Source organism: Oreochromis aureus, linkage group 1, assembly GCF_013358895.1.
Source record: "Oreochromis aureus strain Israel breed Guangdong linkage group 1, ZZ_aureus, whole genome shotgun sequence".
NCBI classification, from domain to species: domain Eukaryota; kingdom Metazoa; phylum Chordata; class Actinopteri; order Cichliformes; family Cichlidae; genus Oreochromis; species Oreochromis aureus.
Window position 1 is genome coordinate 36,292,360 of NC_052942.1, and position 15,800 is coordinate 36,308,159.

The following is a 15,800-nucleotide window of genomic DNA, read 5'->3' on the forward strand; positions in this document are numbered from 1 at the left end:
CCCATCAAGCAACACCTCTGCAGCTCCTCCACCTTGAGTATAGAAATAGAAAACATCAAGGTTGTAACATGGATTCAACTCAACTAACAACGATCACCAAAAATCTTAAAATAATTTAAAAATAATAAAATAATTTCCTTATAATAATTCTACTGTGTCTGTAATAAGCCTTTTACATTCCATTTTCACTACCATATGTTCTCGAGTCACATGACTCTACAGTACTCATAGGCACCTGCTTCACTCAGAAGCAATGGAAGCAAAATGGAAATTTTCCATTTCTAAACACTGAAATGATAAACAGCTGCTGGTATCAGGTTCCAGACCCTCCAAAATCAAAATAAAGTTAAACTACTTCAGTTATCGCCGTCTCTTTTTTTCCCCTCCATGGTAAAACAAAAACGTCTGATTTGTAACAGTGGGATCTGGCTTCATCTTTGTTTGGTGTATTTGAAAATAATATGCGAATATGCGTTATTGTAAGTTTAAAGTGCATACTTACAAAGAAAATCTGCCTTTCCAAATGCCGCTCAGATCTTTGATGTTGCCAACTTTTGATTAAATATTAAGTAATCGGCTCACACAACTTTTAAAGCTGGAAACGGTCAAAAGGAGAATCTTTTTCTTCTTTTATCTACGCGTGGTAAATGATGCCGCGCGCTGATTGGCTGTCGGCCGCTGACTTGTGCTCCATCCCGCAGGCCCACTCTCTCAGAGCCGAGCTGAATGCTCAGTCAGCGCTCCTCCCGGTGATCCCCGACGCCGCTAGCCGCCGCTTCTCGCCACACACGCTCACACGCGCACACACACACTCTCGTGTGTGCGCACCGCGTCTGCGCGCACCACCGGCTTCTGCAACTTTCCGACTTCACCTGAGCGAGCAAAGCAGGCGGACAGAACCACTAAACAATGCGTGCCAACTGCACTATGCGCTACCACAGGTTACTACTTTTGAATAAATAAATTCAAAATGTTTGCTTCATGTTTATGAGGTCAAAGTATAATTTTGTAAGGATAACCTGTGAGGATATCATATGATATCCTCACAGGTACTGCTTACAGCTGCTGCTTTCTTAGGAATTGGGACAGTCATGGCTGACGAGAGGCAGGTGGAAAATGCAGCCTGCTCCAGGTTAAAGGTCTTTGCAAATGTCTCTGTTAGTTGCTTTGCAAAGGGCTTCAGTACTCGTAACTCTGGCCCAGCTGCTTTAGTTAGCTACCCTGAGCTTTTTTGCTTAGGGTAGATCTGACCTCATTCTTCCCTGAATATGCAGGATATATGCTGACCTCATTGTTCTGGTGGTCAAAAGCAGCAAAGAACTTAAGTGTGTCCTGCAGAGTGTTGTCACTGGAACTGGCTGAGTAGCTGTCACCAGTGATTGTCCTTATTCCCTTCTACATCTTGAGTTGTTGTTGAAGTATTCCTCCATGAGGTATCTGTAACTGCACTTGGCTCTTCTGATGCCTCTTTCATTAGATGAGTAACAGAAACAGGCTGAATCCATGTTAGAACAGCAGAGGTTTGGTGATAGGTATATTCTTTGTATTCTCATTTTAGTCTACCAGGGCCTTCTTGTATCATGATCTTTAAAACTAACCAGTATTGATGTATGGTTGAAATAATAAAAAAAAGTCTGTTCTTTGTGTTTCAAAAAGTTTTTATTTTTGTAGAAAGAACTGAAAACACACAAAGAGGGTAAAGGGTTAAAAAGGTAGTGTGTTATATGAATATGAATGTTTTTATGCATTATCATGAAAACATACCTAAAGTCCTGCATATTGCTTTATAAAAACCAGCTAGGAAAACTGTGTAGTTTTATACAGATGAATCAGATGAATGTCTGCATATATGACAGACACACAATGAATTTAAAGCATGGAAATTGATATTTAAAACCTAAAAAAAAGAGCTAAAAACTGGCCCAGTGCCACAGAGCAGCAGGCTTTCACTCTGTTTCACTACAAACACTCATCAAACTCACACACAGCGGGCAGTTAGCGCCTCCACTTGCACAGGCTCACTTGACGTCATCAAAGGCAGAAACCCCGGGTGCTGATTTGATAGGAAATGGTCTCTTTGGCTGCCCGCGACTCATGGCACCTGGCTGACAACTGATGACATCTCCTTTTTCATGTAATGATCCCTTTGACTTCAAAGTGAAAGTAGGGGAATCCCACCTCAGATATGCACACTGTTGTATGTAAACCATGTATTTATCTCATTTTTTCCCCCATTGGCAAGTTGTGAGCTGAGCTGAGCTGAGCTGTCATTTCCTTTTTCTGAGCATTCTTTAGCAGTTTAAAGTTGAAATACAGGGTTTAAAGAAAAGAATGTTTTGTGTGATTATAGCAAAACTCACTCTGAGAAGCCAGAAGAAAAAGCCAGAGAAATAAGAAAAAACATGTACCAATATAAACCAATTTGATTAAGTGTAGTGTGCATTGGAAAAAATAAAAATATTTTAATAGCAAATATTAGATCAAAGAAACATTTTCAAACACAGTAAATGTGGCATTGTCAATTTAAGTTATGGATGTGTTTCATCTGGATATAGATGGCATTTATAAGTTTATTACGCAGGAAATATCCTGTGTGATGTCACCCACTCATTTGTGTACTATGTGTACTAAATAAGTAATTTATTCTATTTTTACAGTATTTTATTATATTTGTATAGTACTCATTCTATTGCATATAGTATTCTTTCTATTTTGTATATGTTATTCTGTTTATCTCATTCTATTCTATTGTTTTTCTCTTTTGTCTCTTAATTGTTTACTGCTCTTGTACTTTCTGCCGTGACCAAAAATTTCCCACATGTGGGACTAATAAAGGTTTATCTTATCTTATCTTATCTTATCTTATCTTATCTTATCTTATCTTATCTTATCTTATCTTATCTTATCTTATCTTATCTTATCAACTGATATTATAAAAATTAGTGAGCCACATCATTTCTCAGGTAGCTGCATTTCAATTGCACTGACACTACAAACACAGTATAAAAGTATTAGTTCAATGAATCCATTTAAATAAGGTGGCACCTAGCACACAGTTTACTGGCACATACATGTCAGTAAAACTACTGCTGCTACTAATAGTAAATAACTTTAAGGCTTAATGCATTTTTAACAGGGAAATAACAATTAAGGCGCTCAAAACTACAAAACGTTGCATGTACTGCACGATCCTTATGCTACTGATAAACTATTATTCTGCTGTAGGCTACTATAGATTGTGGCTCTCCAGCTCTGTTGTAGAGATTCCACAACTATAGTAAGCTCCCTTCATCTTTTCAGTTTTACTTACTCCCCAGTACCCAGCTCTTTCTCTGAAACGCTACAGTCAACGTGAAAAGTTCATCTGACCAACAGTGGGAAATACGACAGGTTGATATTAACCTGAACTGTCCTTTAGCCAGCCTAAATTGAACTGGGAGAAAAACAGTAGGGAGAGAACAGACAAATTGCTACATGCAATTTTTAGCATCACTTGTGACGTCACAAATGAATGTGGCTTTATTACTTCAGGAAATAACGTAGGGCATGTAAACACATACGTTAATCCACTCATTGCACTTTCACTGCTGTGATTACAGTTGGTAAGGTTCCAGAAAACACACAACCCTCCAAACACTCAAGCATGTAGACTGAGAAATCCAAAGCTTGACAGACCCGTCGTGCCTACTTAAAATGGTTAAGCTTAGAATGCAAAATCTCTGTTTGACAGAGGGGTTTAATGAACAGTCAATTATAATGATTCACAGTTTAGACATAAAAGATTCTGTAAGAGTAATGTGGAGAGACAAACAAGTCTAAAATCCTTTCCAAAAGCCTGTAATCTGAGGGCAGATATTCAGAGCAGAGCCATAAGCTGCACGGTTCTCTGCTTCCAGATGACTGATATCCCAGATGCTGCTTCCGAATTCTTAGATGGACCATCTGTGAGCTAAACTATAACATTTCACATCTTTCATTTCTGTGTGGGGTAGAGAGAAACAACAGAAGGTGGACTGCAGAAGAAGTATTCAGCAAAAAATGAGACTATCAGTGACACTGACTACTTATACTGCCAACACACACTCTTAGAGACATACCGTGTGTGCATGGACAGGCTGCATCTGTGCTCATCATCTTTAATAATAAACTTGCATTCAAATCCTTTTTTGTGTAGACATCATCTAAACATATTTCAAATCATTTAACATGATTTAACGACTTTCTAGTTTCTAACTGAAATATTATCACCTTCTAAACGTGATTAGCCCATGCTGTCTATTTCTGTCCACACGGAAGAAGAGTTCTCACAGGACAGGAAAGGACAAGATGTGACTGACAGGCAAAGAGATGCCTGCCACCGTGGCAACCGCTGACATGGCTTAAAATAATCCTGGAAGGACAAACAGACAGAAATTCACCCCAAAAAGTCCCACAGATACAAGCAGGAGGGGAAATTACAAGGTCTGAAATGAGGACCAGATACTGGTGGAAAGGACCGATGAGGAGAGAAGAGGAACGTCTGGTACTGGAATTGTACGTTTTGGGGCCCGTGCTGGAAAAAGCAGTGCCTTGTGACAGGCAAAACAAACAAACAAAAAGCAAAGTGAAAAGAGACGTAATCAGGGGAAAAAAGCTGACATGTTCCTGAGGTTACAGCTTGGGCCTTTTAAGGCTTCACTGAAGTGTTTGACTTTTAAGTAAATAGGTTCTACATCTGATTAGAAACAGCATGCATCTGCTTTTCTGGCCAGCTCTGCACCAACCTTAAATGGGTCTTCCCTGTGGGTAACTATATGGCACAGTATAATGAGAAATGCTTAAGCAGTGATGAATGACATCAATGCAGTGGAGCCTAAGCCCTAAACCAAAGACTCGCTTACAAAGCACAAAGTTGTGTTGCAGAATTGAGCCACATATTGGGCTTTGGTTAAACAATTCAATGTGTATTATTGTGAGTTCAATATAATTTCACAAATAAATGACAAATGAGATACCTTATTAGTGATTTTTACTAAATTTATGTTGTGTTCCACCAACAGACTGTTTAAAAAATGGACAGAACTGCAGTGATTCCACCTACTGGGACAGAATTTCATGCCTCGACACCATCTGATGTTTACAACTGTGACTAAATGTTAACTTAGTTTTAGTGTTGGACAACAAGTAGAGAAAAAGAAACAAGAATTGCCTATAGGTAGTGCACAGAGAGAGCCACTGTCTAACAATCTCCTAAGTGTCTCCTATTGGTAGAGCCCAGAGATTTAACACTTTACAGCTTTACAGCTGTGGAGCTGAGTGTTTTTTGTTCTTGGGTGGAACCCTCCAAAAAAGATTTTGATAAAAGAAGAGGTGATGCAACAAAATGGTAAACTCCAGTTCCAGCTGGTGTGATATTAAAAATCAGAATGGGGTTTAATTTTAGCAAATAAAACAAAATTCTGATTTTTAACAACTGATTTGTTTCCTTTTACTAGTTTTCATTAAATACAGTGATTTGCAAATCAGTTTCAATTTTATGACACAGATTCAAATTAAAATGTCTTTTTTATAGTAGATTAGACTGAGCTCAGTGCAATAGTAGGTTCGACAGAGGATCTGGGCCATGCAGATATGGCTATTTTCACTGTGATGATGAAGAACTTTGAAAGCCACCTTTCAAATATTTGTTCTCAAGCATGTTTTGCTGTGGGTGCAATTATTTCTGTGTATGTCTGAGTAAAATAAGTCTGCTAATTCTGAGATACCATCAAATTGTCAAAGTTTCTTTACTCTGGTTCCTCTCACATCTTGTTCCCAGTACAGAAGGCGCAGAGGATAGATGTGGTCTCAATATGGTCTCCGGCAGCTGGGTTGGCCAGGAAATCTAACTGCTTATATTTCCAGCTGTAACTGGATATGTTGTATCGCTTTTGGGAAACAAACAACAGACCGGCCTGACAGACCCTGGTAACTCAACAACCCAACTGGGGCAGGGACATGATGAGAAAGGAAGAGACTGCTAAGGGCTTTAGACAGTTGGTTTAGTATGCTGTAAATAAGCACATCATCTTTCAACACAGTGGCAGAGTGCAACAAGTTGTGGTGTGCTAGGGTGTAACACTACTCAGATTATAGATCTGAAAACATCTGTAGCCACCACCAACAATGCAGACAACATTTTAAGTGGAAGAGAAAGTGAGGCATCCGTGTTAAGAGAAAAAGATTAACATTGAGGCAGAAATAGCAAGGAACAAAGAACGATAACCACATCATGCTGCTCAGACCACAAATCTTTCCTCTTTCTAATTTTCTGCACTTTATATGGCTCTGGCAATGGAAACTAAGAAGTGCGCTGTAGTTGTCAAATGAGCAATTACATCTACAATCATTCAGAATCTTTGCTGAGAACTCAGAGAAACATTGTGGCTTTGTTTCTTCAGGAACTCTGCATAAGACTGTGCGGTAGACAGTGCAATTACCCACTAAAGTGCAGTATAGTGCAGGAAATTTTCCAGCAACCTCAAATCACTGGCACTTACACTGACACTTAGGGCCACCAAAACTGCATTTTACATGGTAATGACAAACATAAGCTGTAATAAGCAAGTGAAATAACCTATATCATATAACTTAAAAGTTTATTCCCAATTTCTGTGGACACTGGGTGGAAGGTCTTGAAAGCCAAGTATATTAAAAAGATGTTAGGGATAGTAAGTTTTTTTAGAAGATATGGGATCCAACAATTCAGTCATTCCTATATTTAAGATAGCTTCAGCTTTTACTATCCTGCTTCAATAAAAAACTATTCAACTAAAATATGTTGAATTATTAATAGTATTTCAAGATGCAGAAAAACGGAAACCTCACCAAGTGTAGGCTGTGGAATCTCATAACCACATCTGCTTTTTCTGTGTGTGTGTGTAATTTTGTTTGTTTTAATCAGCTGAAAAAGAAATACTACAAGAAGATAATTACATGTAATCAAGGATTGTTTCCTAACCTACCCAAGTTTGCACCATGGTGTACACTTGCTCCCACACTATCCCCACAACCCAGAGTTACCGCAAGCTACACTTTTTGTGTTAAATACAAAAAAATCAACATGTTAGAGACAGAGAGACAGTTTTTAGAGCTGTACTGAAAGACAGTCAAGTAATGTAGCTCACTGTAGATAAATAACAGCTAATGAACAACTAATTATTAGCTTTACCATTACATCTGCCAGAACGTCCAGGATGCTCTGACAGTTTTTTTTGAATACTCTGTTGTGTTGTCTGTAATGCACAACCTGTTAGATGTGCTTCTATTAACAGTTTGTCTGTTACAGTGATGGGATGCACACTGCAAGTCCCTTTAAATCAGAGGCTGGTTAATTTGCTACGGTAATATACTCCATATGCTTACAAGCTGGTACTTCTGGATCACTTAAGTATAACTGATTGTTTGTCATCTTTCTCTTTTTCTTCCCTCGTTTTCTTTGCTTCTACCTTCTGGAGAGCCTCCACTGCCGTAGGTTCATGAATTCTCTGTCTGGTTTGATCGTTTTTTTTTGTCGGTTTTTTTTCTTGGCACAGCTGGCGTTCCAAGGTGCGGGGAAAACTGGAGGTCTTGCGTTGTCGGCTGTCACTTGTTTCAACAAGACAAGCACAGAAGTAGAGAGCGCGAAGAACAACAAAATGTGCTACTGAACTTAGTGTCTGAGGTTTCTTGGGTTATATATCAGAATTGTGCAAATAGGCTGTAGTTTGAGTTCCATCAGTATACAAGAAAGAATTCTATAAAAATTATTCCATAACATTATTCCAACAAAGGATCCCTGCAAAAGCATGGCTGTCATAATATTATGCAGTACTGTCCAGAAGACTTTTTTCTTAAGCGACTTAACACTGAGATATTTGTCATTTGAGCATAAAATAGCAACAGTGTTGCCGCTACACGTATTAGACAACCACATAATTTGTTTCTATGTCTATGAATGTAATAAAATTACAATGATGACACAGTGTGACCTTAAAAATATGAGGAAACCGGACAAGTGGAGGACAAAAGAAGAAATGACAGGCTATAAAACTATCTACAGCAGATGAAAACTATCTGAAAGTCATGTCCTTATGAAACAAGAAAAAAATCCAGTGAAGACCTGACACGATTCTTCATCGATCCATCTGTTATTAAATGGTCTCAATGGAAGGCTGGCTGTAAAGAAACTATTCTCATGGGAGAGAAAAAGCTGAGATATATCAAATTACACAAAAAACTTGACTGAAAATCAGTAACAACAGGTCTCAAAGAATGATTTAAATTTTTTGTCTTAAACATCCATTAATATGTTTGAAGAATGCCAAGAGCGAGGTACAACACCGAGTGTCTAGAGCCATCTGTAAAAGACAGTGGAAGTTCTCTCATGGTTTGAGGTTCTGCTTATAAATGCAGAAAGGTACAGTCATTCAGTTGATCCTCTATCCAATACCATTTGGAAAGCACCTGAATGGCTTTATTTATCAACACGACAATGACCCTAAACACACTGCCAAAACAGTAAAAGCATACCAGATGGAAAAACACACAGTGGAACTCTATCAGTGCTGGATTTGCCTCCTCAAAGCCCGGATCGCACCATTATTGACGGAAAACAAGTGAAGCAACTGTAAGATGATTTGGTAGTTACTTCCTACATACTTGCAACATAAGATTAAATAGCCCACACAGTTATTTAGTACTTTTATTAAGACAATGCAATTCATAATTCAATCCTCACAAAGGGGTGGTACAAAGTGTTAATATGATCTGTGATGTTGATATCTCTACGGAGATCTGACAATATACTTCAGTTATGTTTCTGTTGGTCCAGCAAAATATCAAGGTGTTTGTCATTTATTCACAACAACTAATACATTGTATTAATTGCTGCAAATTAATGCAGGCAAGTGACATGTGTTCAACCTCCTGCTTTAACAAGTCACATTTAGTAACACAACTTTTAAATGTCAAAAGAGTTAGCAACCACTTTGCCTTATTTACTGTAATTGGATAGTCATTAACACTGCCGCAAATAGGAGGAAATCAGTAAAGAGCGATCCTCCTCAAATGCTGCCAGAATTATTTTGGTTCACGAGTCCATGCTTTTGAACCAATTTGTGCTAATTTGTGTGGCAATTTGGCACAAACTGCTGTTCAGCCAGTTTCCTCTTAAAACCTCTTTAATGCTTGCTTTTCTTAATCTAAGCTCTGTATTTGTTTTCTATCTTGTGCATTTGTCTTAACTCGTCCAATTCTTGTTTTGGCACAGGCTTTATTGACGCTTTGTACTATTTTTGTTGGAATGTTAGTATAATGTGATGAAAGCATAATGTCATTTGCAACCACAAGATGAAACACCTTGTTGACAGTTTCACATTTGCAGATGAAATGGAACCTAATGTGGTCTGACAGACTTCAGGGACCCCTGGCAGTTCTCATGTCAAAGCAGAATAATGAAACCTTGAGCCTTTAGCTGCATTTAGGAAATCGTTCATATTTGTTGCCAGTTGTTTATGTACAGCCCAGCCACAATAAAGAGCTATTCTCCAGTTTTTCTGAGACTGAGGCAGAGTTGTGGGACAATTAAAAAAAATAATGCCACTGCACAATGACCGTGACCAAATCCGTGGGTGTGACACATCCTGATCACTTGTTTTAAAGTGGAACCACATCGGTTTCAAGCTACCATTCAGTGAAGACAGTTTTATTTATGGTTTTCAATGACTGCCTTGGATTCTGCCGTAAAACTTGCACACTTTTCTTTTTGCACACCCTTTATTGTGATTTTCTTTTAAATGTAAGTTTTCTTAAGTTAAACTACTTCAGTTATCGCCGTCTCTTTTTTTTTCTCCATGGTAAAACAAAAACGTCTGAAATGTAACAGTGGGATCTGGCTTCATCTTTGTTTGGTGTATTTGAAAATAATATGCGAATATGCGTTATTATAAGTTTAAAGTGCATACTTACAAAGAAAATCTGCCTTTCCAAATGCCGCTCAGATCTTTGATGTTGCCAACTTTTGATTAAATATTAAGTAATCGGCTCACACAACTTTTAAAGGTGGAAACAGTCCAGCCGCTGTCAAAAGGAGAATCTTTTTCTTCTTTTATCTACGCGTGGTAAATGATGCCGCGCGCTGATTGGCTGTCGGCCGCTGACTTGTGCTCCATCCCGCAGGCCCACTCTCTCAGAGCCGAGCTGAATGCTCAGTCAGCGCTCCTCCCGGTGATCCCCGACGCCGCTAGCCGCCGCTTCTCGCCACACACGCTCACACGCTTACACATACACACTCTCGTGTGTGCGCACCGCGTCTGCGCGCACCACCGGCTTCTGCAACTTTCCGACTTCACCTGAGCGAGCAAAGCAGGCGGACAGAACCACTAAACAATGCGTGCCAACTGCACTATGCGCTACCACAGGTTACTACTTTTGCGCTCATTTAGGAGGTAACGGAGGAGGTGTGAGCTTGCATGCCATCACCATGGATTGCCTTTTTCTTCTGTTATGGACTTTACCCATCCCGCTGGTCGGCTGCACCTCAGTCAAGCTACTCTCCACCCTCTTGTCCTGGAGTATTTTCAAGGCATGTTGCACTTACATACGAAAAATATATACGTGCACTTTTAAATTCAGCACATGCACGTGTAGTTTGGGAGAAAAAACAAACAAGCAGTTGTCTCTTATCAGTAGGACTAAATCGGCGACAAACTTGCCTAATCTCATTCATTGCGGTGAAAAGTGATCACAAATTAATCTCAAGTGCAACTCATATTTCAGTAGAGGAACTGGATTTATATCCCCCCTTTGGCTCCCGGTTTTTCTGCTGCTTGTAACCTGTTGCTACCTGTCCATTTATGATTTTTTTTTTCTTTCAGACGCTGCACATTTACTGCTCACAGGCCTCCCATACCGTTTCAGCCAGCTATTCTTCCAGCAACAGCCACGGATTAAATCATGGTGAGTGCCTGTCTTTTCGCATCTGAGGATGTTTCTTCCAGCTGGCTGTGTTCCATGTTTGTAGGGAGAATGTGAATAAAGTGAGATAAATGCCAACACTGAATCAGTTACTAGACCAGAGAAAGCTTTGTTAAACACTGAAGGATATTACTTGTTGCACAGTGTGACATGACTACTGCTTATGTAGATGGAAATGATAGAAACTCTTGTTTACATGTTTAGAACCAGTGAGTGCAGTACCTATTGAAGGACTCCCTTTTCTGTCCTTTGTTTTCCAGAATGTGATTTACATACTTTTATTTACTCCCAACACTTTTTCCAGAGGTATACTATTGAAAGGTTTAGATACTGAAAATAACACTGATGAAAGAGAGAGGTTACAATGAAATTGACAGCTTGGTGGCTCCACTGGCACATATAAGCAAGGAAGAAGACTGCACTCCCACTTGGTCAAATAATGCATATTCTAAATGATACTGAAAATTGTAGTTAAAGCAGGATGTCTTTGTGCTAAACTATTTGACATCAGAACTTTTTGATGTAGTCTTTCTATCCCTTATCATCAGACTATGTATTTGTAACCCCTGTGGAAGTGGACTCTCAGGGAGCATACCTGACCCATGATGTGACCAGGCAAAGCCATCGCAGTAAAAGGGCCTTGCCTCCTTCTCTGCACTATCGCCTCTCCGCCTTTGGGCATGACATGCACCTTCACCTGCATCCATCTTCTGTGGTTGGCCCTGGGTTCACTGTGCAGATGATCAGCTCAAATGGCATCACCACAGTAATGGATGATGCAAAGGTTCACAACTGCCTTTATCAGGGATTTATCCGTAACCAGTCGGCCTCCTCTGCAGCCATATCAACATGTTCTGGACTGGTAAGTGTCAGTAATCTCTGGCTGAGCTTTTGTTACATGAAAAACTGAGTCATTTTATGTTTCACCTAAATTACATGGTTTTATTCTTAAAGTGATTACATGGTTCTACTTAGTTCAAGAAAGGCTGACAAAACACTTCTAAGTCAATTTAGATAATTTCTCAACCCTAATGGGAATTTAGTTTTTTCCGTTTCTGATAAGTTTGTGGAGCTAAAAGGCTGTCACCCAGCAGATTTTGTACTCCACCCCTACCTCAAGTTCCATGCCTTTATTTGTCCTTGAATGCTTTGTGTCCTCTAGCATTCCAGCTGTTTTGATGCACCATTGTAAGACTTTGGTCATATCATGGGTGAACTGTAACATGACATCATTACCCATGAGTGTAAGCATCAGTTTCTGGTGCTTTGTCTGGAACTGCTTTGAACACAGGGAGAAGAGGACATAAGAGAAAGAATAAAAGGAGAAGAGCAGAAGAGGAGAGAAAAGTTACACTGCAACAGGACAGTACGGTGAAAAGGCCATAATTTAGTCAGGGATGTCATCACTTTTTCCTTGACCACTGTGTTACAGTGTAATTTTGGCCATCACTCAATGCAGTTTTCTTCAACCACTCGCCCAGTGGTGTACCTTGTAAGTAATAGTATAGGAAAAGGCATTATAGACTACAACATTATATCAACACAGTCCCTGTGAGTTTTACTAAAGAAGATTCAGGACAGGGATAGCTCAGATAGCCTAGTTACTTTAGCACTCTGGAAAAATTTGCTTTGGAGATGCTCATATGGATCCTGCTGCTGTGTGATGCCACAGCTCTGTAATAAACTCAAGGGAGGGACTCCACAAACACAGCTGGATGCAACAATGTAAATCTTTTCATGAAACATTAATTACCACCAAGTCTAAACAATGAAATCTGTCTATGTGCATATGCATACATCCACTAGTGGCATGCAGTGTGTGTCTTTTGTGCCTTTTGGTCATCTATAAGCCAATATCGGTGGTGAAATGTGGACAAACGTGTTCTGTGCACAGATAAAGCACTTCCCTTATATTTGACTCCCATAAAGACTCTGTAAATACATGGTGCTTCACTATTTTCTTTGGTTTATTAGATGTTTAAAAGAACAGTGCTTGACACATGCCATACCAGCACGGACCAGATGGACATATTATACCCCCATAAATGCCATACTTACATTTATCATCCAAGCTCCATACCTCGTCTTACCTCCTCCTGCGCTTGCCCTCCTCTTTTGTCCTCTGTTTGCCCTCCCTCTACATCTCCTCTTGTTCACAGCAATTAAAGCCAGGGTGAAGTTTGAGCCGCCTGGCTGGCACTGCTAATCTTTGCATTGTCCCTTTCATTAGGCTAGCTCCCACTAACAATAAAACACCACTGACCCGTTCGCTTAAAAGAGCTGAGAGGACACAGTGTGATTGGGTTGTGATTGCATTTGAATGAGTTGGTACAAACACTTTGATCTATTTTTTACTCTTCCTGAACATTTGCAAGTTTTTGTTTTCCTCTTCCAAGTCCGACCACTGGGCCAACGATGGATGGAGAGATTTGTTTTGTTATCGTTATGTCTCTAGCAGATTTCTCCAAAATAAAAGAATTAAGTTTTCTCCAAAATAAAAGAATTAAGTAAGACACAATGACAAGTACACTAAAAGGATACTCTGGTACCAACCATTTACTCTGTCTCTTTGTAAACATCAGTCTGTCTGTGTTAAATTGCTACGAGGTTTAGGACAATAAAGACATTTAACCCCTTCTTTTCATCTAGCCCTCTGCTTAGAAAATTTGGATTAGGTATAAATGAGGAAAGAGTCATTCAAGTGTGCTCACTGCACTGATGGGCTTGAGTAAAAGATTAAGGTGGGATTAAAGACATTGGTTGAAGGAAGGAAGTAAGAAAAAAAGAGGAAGACAAGGACACAAGAGAGAAAATGGAAAAGAGGGTAAAGTAATGAATGAAAAGTGAGCTGAGCCAGGTTGGGAGGCAGCGCACGAGAGAAAGTGTTGTGCAAGAGTAATGTGAATTTATTGTCTGTGGTTCAAGCTCCCAGGGAGGCTGGATAGTCTCTTTATAGAGAGTTGGAGAGATGGGCTCTGTTTATGTCAAAGGGCTTTGGAGAAGAAATGAGGTGAGAAGAAGTGAGGTGGAGATAGAAAGAAAAACGTTTTCTCATTCTTTGTTTCATTGTCTCCTTTCAACAGAAACAAGGAAATGCAAGAAAAGGGAAAAGACAGTGTCTGAAACAGAGCTGTGGACCTTGCGTTTTCATAAAAGCAGAGGTTTCAGCACCAGACCCTGGGCCAAATCAGGGCTGGGACAGTTTCTTTTTTAAACAGATGGGAGTGGGATTCAACTGTTTAAATGAAGACCAGGGTGGTATTAGGAGCAGACTGGGATAGCTGGATGAATGACTTGCATAGTGGGATTTTCTACAGTAAATCCGTATTAATTGAACATGGTGTTATTTGTTGGGTTTAATCACTTTCTCCGTGACCTTTCTGTTCATGAATGAAACAAAGTTGTCTGCCTCATTTTTGCATGAGAGATGAAAGGATGCCTTTTCAGATGTAATGCTCTCTGATTTGTAAGAGAAGTGGATGGTGTTGGGGGTTGGGGAGGGGTCTTCTCTCTTTCTTCTTTTGAAGGTTTCTCATCTGAGGTCACTGTGCCGCTTGACCTAAATCTTCTATTCATGGGTGTATGTGGGGGTTGGTGGGACTTAACCTGAACTCTTAACAGGTCTTTACAATGTTCAAGTTCAGAGCTGCTCACCACCTGTGTGAGTCCAGAAAACAAATGAATTATAGCTCCCCTCTGTCTTCCTAGCACCTTCCGAGGATAGGAAACTCCTTACTGGGTAACCACAGCAGATCTGAATTCTGTCAGGCCTGTACTATTCTCTGCCAACCCCTAGAAATACAACATTAACATATGATGCATCTTAAACCACATTTAAAGTGGTTTAAGATGCATTGCCTTGTAGTAAATTTGCAGTACCTTGTGAAGTGTATTGTGGTACATTTGTAAACATTTTTCGACTTGAGCAGTGTGACTGCTCTAAATAGCATTGTTTGTGACTTGGCAGCGTTCGTTACTTAAATGTTTGAGCGTCAAATACACCCCCCATTGGGCTGGTTATATCAGATAGTGGTAGAGCTGATCATGACCTTTACTACAACCTTCCCAAGACCCGACAGGCCAGGTCAGAGACAGGCTGAGCTCTCTGGAAACTGAGCAGTCAGTTCTTAACTGGGTTAGGTCCAGATAAACTAATCCATTTTTTTCTTCTCTAGGATTTCTATAGTTCATAAGTTGATACAACAAACATGGTACTCAATGACCTATTGGTTTCTACTTAATAGTTAAAGCAGAAGAGGTAAAGTGTAGATGGCCATTATAAGACCATTTAAGTGGGGCTGCATCTGTCCATTTTTTGTCAGTTTTTAAAATAGATGATCAGACATGTACCCCACTATTTAAAGTGATATACTTTAAATAAGGCCTGTGTCCCAGGCTAAGTTAATATGTGTCCCAGGGAAGCCATTTGCTAACAAGTAGGTAGTCGTGAAAATATCATATACCTTCATTTCCCACAGAGTATATTGTCTGCAATAACCTGAAGTCCTATGGAAAAAGCACCTTTGGATTTTTGTCATGGAACCAAGACATTCTGTCTCTATAACTGATGCACTGTTGAATGTCTGAATGGTCAAGTACTTGGGTGAAACCACATTGCACACTGACTTGAAGAACATTCCTGGTCAGTCACCTTTGTTTTAAATATCTAAAGTAATGTTTAATTTATGCTACTGTGGTTGTATCCATTTGTGGAGGTATTTGCCTGTGGACCCTACGGACAAAGGTTTTCACCCAATACAAACATGCTCCCAAGCAGTCCTCCAAACACTTTGTAAGTTATAACTTTGCTCTTCTTTGCGGCTGGC

The 15,800-nt window shown here is 39.7% G+C and overlaps 1 protein-coding gene across 2 annotated transcripts in view; it reads left to right on the plus strand.

Annotated features, from left to right (window-relative positions):
- Positions 1-829: 829 nt before the first annotated feature.
- Positions 830-15,800, plus strand: part of adamts18 (ADAM metallopeptidase with thrombospondin type 1 motif, 18) — a 60,452-nt gene continuing 45,481 nt past the window's right edge. The window contains exons 1-4 of one of the 2 annotated variants that reach the window (XM_039613348.1): positions 830-941; positions 10,419-10,582; positions 10,875-10,956; positions 11,523-11,836. In XM_039613348.1, the coding sequence (XP_039469282.1) occupies positions 10,481-10,582; positions 10,875-10,956; positions 11,523-11,836 (498 nt within the window). In that variant the 5' untranslated portion in view covers positions 830-941; positions 10,419-10,480. Of the gene's footprint in view, positions 942-10,418; positions 10,583-10,874; positions 10,957-11,522; positions 11,837-15,800 lie in introns of those variants that run through there. The other variant, XM_039613352.1, reaches the window with a different exon arrangement.